The sequence below is a fragment of the Nyctereutes procyonoides genome, unplaced genomic scaffold (assembly GCF_905146905.1).
Source record: "Nyctereutes procyonoides isolate TBG_1078 unplaced genomic scaffold, NYPRO_anot_genome, whole genome shotgun sequence".
Lineage (NCBI taxonomy): Eukaryota > Metazoa > Chordata > Mammalia > Carnivora > Canidae > Nyctereutes > Nyctereutes procyonoides.
This window is the reverse complement of record NW_026575020.1, coordinates 4,220,703-4,232,907: the sequence shown is the minus strand read 5'-3', so window position 1 is coordinate 4,232,907 and position 12,205 is coordinate 4,220,703. Positions and strand designations below refer to the sequence as shown.

Sequence of the window (12,205 nt, the reverse complement as noted above, 5' to 3'; positions counted from 1 at the left end):
GGCCTTGCATTTTTTTTTTTTTAATGCAAAGTCAAAAGCAAGATTGATTTGTTTCCAAATTAAAGCCCAAATAGAGGAGGCATTTCTCCTCAGGATTGACTTGGTCACCAGCTCTGGGCATGTGAAGTGAAAACCCTAATGGTATGCTTTCCAGAACCCAAAGGAAGCAGTGGTGGTTATGGCTCTGGAGCAGCTGCCCTGCAGCCCAAGGGAGGTCTCTTCCAAGGGGGAGTGCCGAAACTCCGACCTGTGGGAGCCAAGGACGTTTCAGGTATCTGATCAGAAAGTTTCTTAGGATATTTCCCAAGTGCATTAATTTCTGACTAGTCCCAAGTGGGTCTTCTAGGGTCAAGGCCTGTGGTAGAGGTGGGAGGAAGGAGAAGTGGGAGCAGGGGAGGAGTTACAGAGCAGAATAAAACTAAAGCTGAGGGATTAAATAAAAATGTGTTTAACTTGTATCAGCAGTATTTGTTGGTGGGCCCTGAGCCTGAAACCAGATTAAGACCCAGAATTATAAAAAAAAAAAAAAAAAAGACCCAGAATTATACAGGCATTTATCCTGCTACCATGCAGGTTACACTAAGGAGGCTGAGTGAAGTAGAGATACCGACCAGCGTGTATCTAACTCTGTTGATCGAGTGCTATCTGCTTTATTTGTAGAGAACCTAGCTGGTAAGCCAGCCCTGCAAGTCCCCAGTTCTCGAGCTGCTGCCCCAAGGCCACCGGTATCTACAGCTGGTGGGCGCCCTCAAGATGATACAGACAGCAACCGAGCTTCACTCCCAGAACTGCCCCGGATGCAGAGACCCTCGTTACCGGACCTCTCTCGACCTAATACCACCAGCAGTACAGGCATGAAGCACAGCTCCTCTGCCCCTCCTCCACCACCCCCAGGGCGGCGTGCCAATGCACCCCCTACACCTCTGCCTATGCACAGCAGCAAAGCCCCAGCCTACAACAGAGAGAAACCCTTGCCGCCTACACCTGGACAAAGGCTGCACCCTGGTCGAGAGGGACCTCCTGCTCCACCCCCAGTCAAACCACCTCCTTCCCCTGTGAATATCAGAACGGGACCAAGTGGCCAGTCTCTGGCTCCTCCTCCACCGCCTTACCGCCAGCCTCCCGGGGTCCCCAATGGACCCTCCAGTCCCACTAATGAGTCAGCCCCGGAGCTGCCCCAGAGACACAATTCTTTGCATAGGAAGACACCAGGGCCTGTCAGAGGCCTAGCGCCTCCTCCACCCACCTCAGCCTCTCCCTCACTACAGAGTAATAGACCACCTCCCCCAGCTCGGGACCCTCCCAGTCGGGGGGCAGGTAAGTACTTGGAAGCACTTTTTTTTCCTATCCCTTGGAGAATTGAGTTTGTCTTTTTACCCTTTTCTCCAAAGCTCTCTTTTAGCGATTGAAAAGAAAAAGAATTCACTTACTCATTCAACAGGTTTACTGAATGCCTTTTTCTATATCAGACTCTGTTGTTAGGAAAACAGCAATCAATAGAACAGTCCTGTTCTCTGAATAGTCAAGCAAATAAATTAGTAAAATATACATATTTATATTTATATATATTTATATTTATATATATATATATAGATGGTATGTAAATATTTTACAGAAATACAAAGCAGAGAAGGGCAATAGGAATATGGGGTGGAGGGTAGTGGTAGTATTTTTTATTGCAGAAGTGGGGTGAGAGTAGGTAGGGGTTGGGAAAGTTTTACTGATAAAGTAACAATCTGGCAGAGTGACAGAGTAAGCTAACCGGTTATCTGAGAGAATAGTTATTGCAGGCATTGGGAACAGCAGATACAAAGGCCATGAGACTGGGAACAGCAGGGAGGCCATTGTGGCAGGACATGGAGTTCAGGAAGCTAAATTTCCACAGGAGAACACTGTAGGACTTTGTTGAGACTGGGATTTACTTGGTGAATTGCTGAGCACTGGAAAAAAGGAGAAACATTGCTTTATCTTTTTTTTTTTTAAGATTTTATTCATTTACTTGAGAGAGAGAGCATGAGCGTTGTGGAGGGGCCGAAGGAGGAGCATTGTGGAGGGGCAGAAGGAGAAGGAGGGGCAGAAGGCTGAGCAGGAAGCCTGACATGGGGCTCGATTCCAGGACCCTGGGGCCATGACCTGAGCCACCTAGGCACCCCTGCTTTAGCTTTTAACTTTTTAATTTTTTTAAAGATTTTATTTATTAATGAGAGAGACACAGAGAGAGAGAGAGAGAAAGAGGCAGAGGCACAGGTAGAGGGAGAAGCAGGCTTCGTGCAGGGAGCCCAATGTGGAACTCAATCCTGGATCTCCAGGATCACGCCCTGGGCCGAAGGCGGCGCTAAACTGCTGAGCCACCCGGGCAGCTCTGCTTTAGCTTTTAAAATGACAAACTTGTGTGATGCAAACAGACAGCAGGAGGACAAAGGTGACAAGGGGGACTGCTTAGGAGGCTGTTGGAGTAAACTAGCAGATAGGTAGGACCACAACAGGTTTGGGGGAAGAAGACAGGTATTCACTTTTTTTCTTTTTTAAAGATTATTTATTTATTTATTTATTTATTAGAGACAGAGAGACAGAGAGACAGAGGGAGAAGCAGGCTCCATGCAGGGAGCCCTACGTGGGACTCGATCCTGGGTCTCCAGGATCACACCCTGGGCCGAAGGCAGCGCCAAACCGCTAAGCCACTGGGGCTGCCCAGGTGTTCACTTTTGGACAAGTCAAGTTTGAGATGCCTGTCAGCCAAACACCAATTCATTATTTTCTCTTAGATATCTGTGAAATTCTGAAGTTCAGGAGAAAGGTCTGGGCTAGAGAAATTTGAATGATACATATTTTTAAGGATTTTATTTATTTATTTGACGGAGAGAGAGTGAGCACAAGCAGGTGGAGCAGCAGGCTCTCTGCTCAGCAGATCGGGGCTTAGTCTCAGGACCCTGGGATCACAACTTGAGCTGAAGGCAGAAGCTTAACCAACTGAGGCACCCCAAATTTGAATGATACTGAAAACCACATGCTGGGTGAGCTCACTTAGGGAGTCAGTCTAGATAGAGAAGAGGTTGAGGCCTTTATATTAGAAGTCAGAGAGATGGAGAGTAGCAAGAGAGGAAGCTGAGAAAGAGCCCCTGGTGAGGAAGGAAGAAAACAAGAGGATGCTGGAAGGATGCGAAGATGGAGTGATCAGCTGTGTCCAGGACTGAAAACAGAATGACACTGGTCTTAGCAACATGGAGTCCTTTGGGGCGACCCCCAAACAACGTGATACACCCCCCCCTTTTTTTAAGGATTTAATTTATTTAGAGAGGCAGAGACATAGGCAGAGGGAGAAGCAGGCTCCCTGCATTCCGATGCGGGACTTGATCCCCAGACTGAGGATCACGTTCTGAGCCGAAGACACACATTCAACCGCTGAGCCACCCAGGCATCCCACATGGTACCCTTTTGAGTAGTTTCAGTGAAGTGGTGGAGGATGAGAGTGAAAGTCTAACTGGGATGTGTTTGGGAACTCACGAATAGGAGGAAAGGAATTAGAGATAGCAAAGTAGAAATCTCAGTTTCCTTACAGGGGAGCGAGGGTGGGGGTGCAGATAAATAGAATACTTGCTGGAGGAGAATTGAGGGTTGAGACTCCTCCTCTCCAAGATGGAAGATATTTCCGTATCCATTTGGATACTGATGAAATGATACGGGAGAATGGAGAAATTGTCCAAGTAATGTCTCCAAGAAGGCTAAAAGAATGGAATCTGATCCATAGGTAAGGGGTTGACCTTAGATAAGAACATAGATCATTCTTCCATGGTAACAAGAGGGAAGGCAGAGTGCATAGGCATAGATGCAAGTGGTCAGGTGGGCATCATGGTAGAAGCATGTGCAAATTTTCTTCTAGTTTGTTTCTTATTGGTGAAATAGGACATCTATTGATGTGAGGGGAGGGAAGGAGAGAGAGGGCATGAAGTGGTGCTCTGGGAGTATGGGAGAATAAAGGGGGTGGGGGCAGGGGTGTCCTGGGAGAAGCAGCACGGAAGCCCACTCAGGATTAGGAGCCATACACTCAGTGAGATTGGCACAGTGTGTGTTCAGCTGTGCGTATGCAGGTACTGAGTAGTGGCATTTAACCAGGGTTAGCTATTTTAGGCATGTATGGCACCAAGGGAGAGTGGAGCCGGGAAGCTAAGGGTATAGGTCCGGGAGTGATTGTAACAATGGACCATGAGCCTAAACTGGATGAGGAGGAGGTAAGGAGCTTTGGAAAAGGTAGAAGAGGTTGTATAATCTTTTTACAAAATAGCATGACTGAAAGTAGAGAGTTAGGGAGACCGTGAAGCTCCCTGGGACCTTAGACCCGGGAATTCTGCCTCCCATGGCCTCTTATATCATTGGACTTTGAGCCACATCCTCCACAAAGCCTTTGAGCTTTTAAACAGTCCTTGCAGGTTTGGATCATTGATTAAGAAATTAAGTCATCAGGAAGCACATACTGAAAGCCCATTAACCTATGCTGCTGGTTGGCGAAGTACATAAGAGATTTGTATTTTAGGAGCTGGCAGTCTAACCTAAGGCAGTCATATAGTAATCTGGTACATTCCTGACTGTGTATCTCCCTGGCTTTAGCCATAAGAATTCCAATCTTATGGTAGCCTTTGATTCTATAAAGTTTAGGTTAAAAATTATTTTTTAAGGGACGCCTGGGTGGCTCAGCAGTTGGGTGGTTGCCTTCGGCTTAGGCTGGGATCTGGGATCAAGTCCCGCTTCAGGCTCCTGCGAAGAGCCTGCTTCTCCCTCTATGTCTCTGCCTCTCTCTCTCTCTCTGTCTCTCATGAATGAATAAATAAATCTTTAGAAAAAATATTTTTTAATTTAGGGATTTTTTAAAGACCCTTTATCAGAGTAGAGCCCATATCTTTTTTTTTTTTAAGATTTTATTTATTTATTCATGAGAGACACGGGGGGCGGGGGGCGCAGAGACACAGGCAGAGGGAGAAGCAGGCTCCATGCAGGGGAGCCCGACATGGGACTTGATCCTGTGTCCCCAGGATCAGGCCTTGGGCTGAAGGCGGCACTAAACCACTGAGCCACCCGGGCTGCCGAGCCCATATCTTTCTAATCCTATCCAGGAATAGAAGTGGGGGATAATGTAATTTCTGTGGGTTTAACTAAATAGTTTTACTTTTTTAATTAAATTATTTTTTTAAACAAAGCTGTAGGCCTAATGTGGGGTTTGAACTCAAGAGTCTTGCTCTACTGACTTGAGCCAGCCAGGCACCCTGAATTTGAGTAGTTTTAAATGTCTGCAGAATTCTTGCTTCCCACTTTTCTGTTCGTTCTTTGTGGTTTCTTTAAAAAATGTGAAGTTATGAGCCTTTTTCTTCTGTCCCTTAACCATCACCAACTTTGAGGCCTGATGGAGGCCTCAGCCAGCTTTCCATCTCTATAACCAGAGCAGTAGTTCTTAGAGTGATAACACTGAGAGAAAATTGAGATATTTTAGTCAGAGATCTTCTGAGTATGTAGCTATCTTTATTGTGTGACCTTGGGCAGATAGCTCTCATTCTCTGAGTTTGTTCCCTCATGTCTTCATAGTACCTTCACGGGTAGTTGTAAATAAATGTATGGAAGTGCTTTGTAAATCATAGTATGCTGATGACTGTTAATGGTTTTATGCAAGGATTTCCAGGTAGTTCTTGGATTTCTCTCTCTCTCTTTTTTTTTAAGATTTTATTTATTTAGGGATGTCTGGGTGGCTCAGTGGTTTGGCACCTGCCTTTGGCCCGGGGTATGATCCTGGAGACCCGGGATTGAGTCCCATGTTGGGCTCCCTGCATTGAACCTGGTTCTCTTTCTGCCTATCTTTCTGCCTCTCTGTGTCTCTCATGAATAAATAAATAAAATCTTAGAAATGAAAAAAAAGATTCAGGCGTCCCATGGATTTATCTTTAGAAATGAAAAAAAAAGATCCAGGCGTCCCATGGATTTATCTTTATTATTAAATCATATTATGACAGTATTATGTGATAATATACTTTTGTTTCTCTGTGAATTATTTACATTTGAAAAAGTGTGGAGTCTTTTGTCTTCCCAGGGTGCTCAGGGATCAGTGGTATTGGTTTCTGAATTTTTTCTTTGTGGAGTAAGACACTATTTTTTTTTTTTTTGACACTATTTTTAAGGGACTTTTTTTTAAAGAATCAATACCATCATGCCCTCCTCAAAATTGAGTTTATCGAGGTTTACAAAAGGCGATCTCCCACCCCCAGGTTTATTTTACAAACTGCTTCTTTCTTACAGTCCTTGGGTTCCAGTGCCTTCACTTGAAACAGGGTTGGTTTTTTTGTTTTGTTTTGTTTTTTGAGACGGTTTTAAAACCGATGTGATAGGGACGCCTGGGTGGCTCAGTGGTTGAGCGTCTGCCTTTGGGTCAGGGCATGGTCCTGGGGTCTTGGGATTGAGTCCCCTGTCAGGCTCCCTGCATGGAGCCTGCTTCTCCCTCTGCCTGTGTCTGCTTGTCTCTCTCTGTCTCTCTCATGAATAAATAAATAACATCTTTAAAAAAAAAAAAAACTGGGTGTGACAAAGAGCCCAGAAACTTACTGGAGAGATGGCAGAACCCAGAGGGGATGACCGTCCCTGAGGGTGAGTGCCAAGGGAGCAAGGAGAGTGCTCTTTGTCCTACTCCATTGGCCAGTCTGGGTTGGCTCTAATCACTGCCACCTTTCCAGTGTGTAGCTGGTGTCCTTTTGATCCAAGCTAACCCTGCCTTATACTCCCTGGCCCTCCCCTAGAGTAGTCACAGACTCTCAGGGCCCTGAGAAATCTTGAGTTTTAGGGAAATATTTTGAAAGTGACCTGAAACAGCTTTGATTTGGGCAGATTTAGAATGAAATCAAGGTTCAGATATCTGCTAGGTGGTGTTAAGGAGACTTCTCTTTAGTTACTGCTTCTAATAGCACCTGTCTATACTTACACCTTGAAAAGAGTGAGGTAGACATTCAGAGTACATCTTAGGGGATAAAAAGTGGCATTATTTGGCCTACAGTGCTGGACCCCCTGTCTGCACACATCATTCCATTACTCTTTCATGCTTAACTGCAGTCACTCTACAGAAATTCCAACAATAATACAGGAGGAATAAGAAGATATGCTCTTGGGCACCTGACTGGCTCACTCAGTAGAAGATACAACTTTTGATCTCAGGGTCATGCATTCAATCCCCACATTGGGTATAGAGCATACTTAAAAAAAAGATGATACACCCTTTATCAGTGTCGTCTGTTAAGCCGAGTAGTCTCTCCATGTATTATTTAGATAACAGAACATGGTGTTGGTACCAAAACATACACTTCTTTTTTTTTTTCTTTTTTAAAAGATTGTATTTATTTATTTGACACTGATTGAGCCAGAGAACACAAGCAGGGGAACAGCAGAGGGAGAGGAAGAAGCAGGCTTCCTCAGCAGGGAGCCTGATGCCAGACTCAATCCCAGGATCCCAGGATCATGACATGAGGCGAAGGCAGACACTTAACTGAGCCACCCAGGCACCCCTAAAAGATACACTTCCATCTCAGTGGGTTATATGTTTTGGGGGCAGATAATATAGAACTGTGGTAGTTATGAAAAGCGGTGTGGGCATAGTGGAAAGAGCAAATGTATGCTGAGTCTTATTAGATCTGTGGCCTCAGACAAACAACCTGAATCCCAGTTTCTTCATTTGCGAAATGGGGATAATACCACATACTTTGCAGGAGTGGCTAAATAATTTTTAAAGATTTAATACATAGGGGATCCTCTGGTGGCTCAGCGGTTTAGCGCCTGCCTTCAGCCCAGGGTGTGATCCTGGAGTCCAGGATTGAGTCCCAAAGCTGGCTCCCTGCGTGGAGCCTGCTTCTCCCTCTGCCTGTGTCTCTGCCTCTCTCTCTCTCTCTCTCTCTCTCTCTCTCTCTCTGTGTCTCTCATGAATAAATAAATAAAATCTTAAAAAAAAAGATTTAATGCATATAAAATACTTGGAGCAGTACCTGGAATATAACAGAAACCAAATAAATGATAGCTGCTATTTTTGTTAGTTAATGGAAAAAATAGAATAATACAACATAAACACCTTACTTAGAATCTATTCTAGGGGGATCCCTGGGTGGCGCAGCGGTTTGGCGCCTGCCTTTGGCCCAGGGCGCGATCCTGGAGACCCGGGATCGAATCCCACGTCGGGCTCCTGGTGCATGGAGCCTGCTTCTCCCTCTGCCTGTGTCTCTGCCTCTCTCTCTCTCTCTCTCTGTGTAACTATCATAAATAAAAAAAAAAAAAAGAATCTATTCTAGTTGGGACGCCTGGGTATCTCAACAGTTTGGCGCCTGCCTTCAGCCCAGGGCGTGATCCTGGAGACCCGGGATTGAGTCCCACGTCGGGCTCCCTGCATAGAGCCTGCTTCTCTCTCTCTGTCTCTCTCTCTGCCTCTCTCTCTCTATCTCTCATTAATAAATAAATAAAATCTTTTTAAAAAAAGAATCTATTCTAGTGATGTTGACATGTCTTCAGATGTGTGTTTTTTTTTTTTTTTTTTAAGATTTTATTTTATTTATGAGAGACACAGAAAGAGAGGCAGAGACACAGGCAGAGGAAGAAGCGAACTCCATGCAGGGAGCCCGATGTGGGACTCGATCTTGGGACTCCAGGATCATACCCTGGGCTGAATGAAGGCAGACGCTAAACTGCTGAACCACCTGGGCTGCCCTTCAGATGTGTTTTTGATGTTACTTTCTACTTGGTGGCACATTTTTGTCTTTTTTTTTTTTTTTTTTTTTTTTTTTTTACATTTTTGTCTTTTAAGAGTGAATTTGATTTTTGAAAAGTGAAATCAGACATAGGTATGAATATTTTTCTTGATGGTTGTACAAACTCAGCAATGAGATATGAGGGGCACCAGGGTAGCTCAGTCAGTTCAGTGTCTGACTCTTGGTTTCAGCTCAGGTCATGATCTCGGGCTTGTGAGATTGAGCCCCACGTTGGGCTCTGCACTTAGCACAGAGCCTGCTCGTCCCTCTCCCTCTGCTCCTCCCCCAAGCTACCACATGTGTGCATGCACTCTTTCTCTCTAAAATAAGTAAATAAAATCTTTAAAAAAATGAGATATGAACATCATATATTTATGGATATGTCTAATTAGAAACTGGGTTTGGAGGGAGTTCCCAAAGAGGCATTCCCAGTTTTTTTGAGCAATGAGACAATCACTGGAGATATGCACTTTCCGCAGATGAACCTATTATACATTTTTGAGAATCACTCATTTTATTCCATACTACTAAGTGCTAGAGTTAGTGACACAGCCTATAAATGCTGTGGGAGAACAAAGAAGGGAGGGGATTAGAGTGCATTGCTTTGGGAAAGCCTGTAGAAGATGGGGCTTGAATCTAATCTTAAAAGGAGAGGTTGGGTTTGGTCGTAAGGGAAAGGGGATGGCATTTCCACACCTTTTGGGGGAGTCACAAGAGCAAAGCATATGTGGTTTGGTTTAGTCACCACATGTTGATTGTGAACATACTGTGTGCTATACATTTGTCTGAGCTTGGAAACTCAGATGAACGAACACTGCCCTGACTTGTGTGTGCTGCAGAAGAGGCACATAAAATGAACAATTATGATATAATATAGTGGTGTAGTAGAGAGATACAGAGGTGACAGTGGGAGTCCCAGCCTAGGAATCAAGCAAGGAAGAGGAGAAGGTGATACCAGGCTGCCTGCCTCGCATGGTAAGTTGCTGTGTAAAAAAAGAAGGATGATGGGGTGAGACTCAGTTGGGGTTGAAACTAAGGATTTGAAATTTCTTCTTCCTCCTCCTCTTTTTTTTTTTTTTAAAGATTTATTTATTTATTCATGGGAGACAGAGACACAGGCAGAGGGAGAAGTAGGCTCCCTGCAGAGAGCCCAATGTGGGACTCAATCCGGATCCTGGGATCACATCCCAAACCGAAGGTAGACGCTTAACCACTGAGCCACCCAGGCATCCCAGGATTTGGAACTTCTTGATAGAGGAGATACACAGTCCTTAGAAAAGTTTGAGCAAGTGTTTTGGGGGAGATTAGTGAGTTATGCAGAATCCATTGGGATGATAAGAGATGAGAAGCAAGGAGAACATTTGGGAAGCTTTTTGCAGTAGAACAGGCTAAATACGAGAGAGCCTTGAATTAGAATTGTGGAGGAAGGCATGGAAAGGCAGGGAAAAGATCATCAAGAGTAGGCAGAGTTCTTGACTGACTTGAAATAGGAAATAAAAAGGGTCACACATTTATTTTGGACTTTGGGGTCTGGAAGAATGTTCTCACTGTTAAGTAGGGATGAGAGGAGGGTGAGTCTGCTATTTGACATGCTGCCCAGAAGCTCCTGGAGCCCGGCTCTTTGGGAAGGCACCAAGGCACTCTTAGCACATTATCTCTCAAATTCCCCCACCCCTCACCATCTCTGCATCCTATCCTAACTGCTTTGGATTTTCCTTGCAGCTCCTCCACCCCCGCCACCCATGATCCGAAATGGTGCCAGGGATGCTCCCCCTCCTCCCCCACCGTACCGAATGCATGGGTCAGAACCCCTGAGCCGAGGAAAGCCCCCACCTCCTCCCTCAAGGACGCCAGCTGGGCCACCTCCTCCTCCACCACCACCCCTGAGGAACGGCCATAGAGATTCTATTACCACTGTCCGATCTTTCTTGGGTGAGTAGCTAGCTGTTTTAGTCTCATAGTTCCTGTGGTGACTTCGCTAATTCCAGTGGCCACTCTAGAGTATCCTTTGTTCACAGCAGATCCTCTCCTGACTTAACCTCAGATCTCTGGGCCCCCACCATTGGCATCCCTTGCCTTCTATGAATTCTAGAAGGCAATGATTGCTTTAGAAGAGATTGAAGTAAAAGCAGTAGGTGTTGTGCTAATAACTCTGAAGCTGCTGTCTTGCTCCCCAGGCAAGGTTGGCTTTTAGGTCAGAGACTTTATCCCTTTCAGGATTATTTAGACAGGGATGATGTATCTTCCTAGGAAGGAGAGGGCCTTAAAAAGCAGCAGCAACAAAAACCTATCATACACAACATTATTCTAGTAATATAGAGCCACAACCTAGCTGTGTTACTTTGAGGAAGTCCCTTCACTTCTGTGGGCCTCACTTCCCTCATCTGTGAAATCAGGAGGTTGATGAGATCAAGAGTGTATCAGATTTGACTTTTTTAAGGTTATAAATGAGTTTTAGGCCCCACCTAAGAGATTCTAATTCATTGAGTCTAGGATGGAGCCCCCAAGCAAAGGTTGTCCATAGGGTTTCCTCAGACCCTCTGTTGAAGACCCCTGGAAAGATCTGTACAGTCTCCTTCAATCCTGACACTCTGAATTCTTTTTAATGGTTACCACTCGCAGTCTGGTCTGTTCCTCATTGGGGGACCAGGGTATTTGGAATGTGTTTGAGCCACACCATTAGAAAATCTGAGCCTTCCTGTAGAGGGGCCATGGAAAGTGGAAGTGGAGGCCATGAGTTGGCTGTCCCCGACTATATTGTAGAGCTAAATGAGGGTAACGTAGCCCAGAGGGGAATTATCTGGTCTGATCTCTTACTAGCTGGTGACAGAAATTTCCATTTTAGGTTACCGTCTACCAATCTGGGGATTCAGGTCAGTTGGTTTCCCATGGTGACAGTCTCTAAAATGACTTTAACTGAAACAGAACAAACAGCTGGTCTCCTTTCCTGTTAAGTGCCTGATTTTTGGTGGAAAGATTTGAAGAACCAATTCAAAGACTCATTCCTTAATGTAAGAGCCTCTGAGCACATCTCTGTGTGTGTAAGGTGCTTTGAAAGATCCTGTTACTGGCCTCAGGAACCCTGGGTTAGTGAGCCAGGGAGGTCCCTGTGGTCCATCAGAATGTGAAGGAGATTAGCAAGGGGAGGGGCAGAAGTGGTACAGGGTATGTGAGAGCACAAGGAAGGGTGATGTGACTTAATATTCTGTTCCTTTCCTAGATGATTTTGAGTCAAAGTATTCTTTTCATCCAGTAGAAGACTTTCCTGCTCCTGAAGAGTATAAACACTTTCAGAGAATATATCCCAGCAAAACAAACCGAGGTGAGAAGAGTAGTCTATGAAAGTTTTTCCATAATTCCATAGAAAGTAGAATTGGTGTATTTTTCTTAGATTAAAATTTGCTTTTCCTCATCGCGTTTTAAAAAAAAAATTTAAGATTTTATTT

General features: G+C 44.8%; 1 protein-coding gene across 11 annotated transcripts in view; it reads left to right on the top strand.

The window, feature by feature from the left end:
* Positions 1 to 12,205, top strand: part of WIPF2 (WAS/WASL interacting protein family member 2) — a 54,022-nt gene that overhangs the window by 36,623 nt on the left and 5,194 nt on the right. For all 11 annotated transcript variants that reach the window (XM_055320453.1, XM_055320412.1, XM_055320481.1 and 8 more), the window contains 4 exons: positions 155 to 271; positions 661 to 1,317; positions 10,482 to 10,691; positions 11,980 to 12,081. In XM_055320453.1, coding sequence (XP_055176428.1) covers positions 155 to 271; positions 661 to 1,317; positions 10,482 to 10,691; positions 11,980 to 12,081 — 1,086 coding nt within the window. The remainder of the gene's footprint in view (positions 1 to 154; positions 272 to 660; positions 1,318 to 10,481; positions 10,692 to 11,979; positions 12,082 to 12,205) is intronic.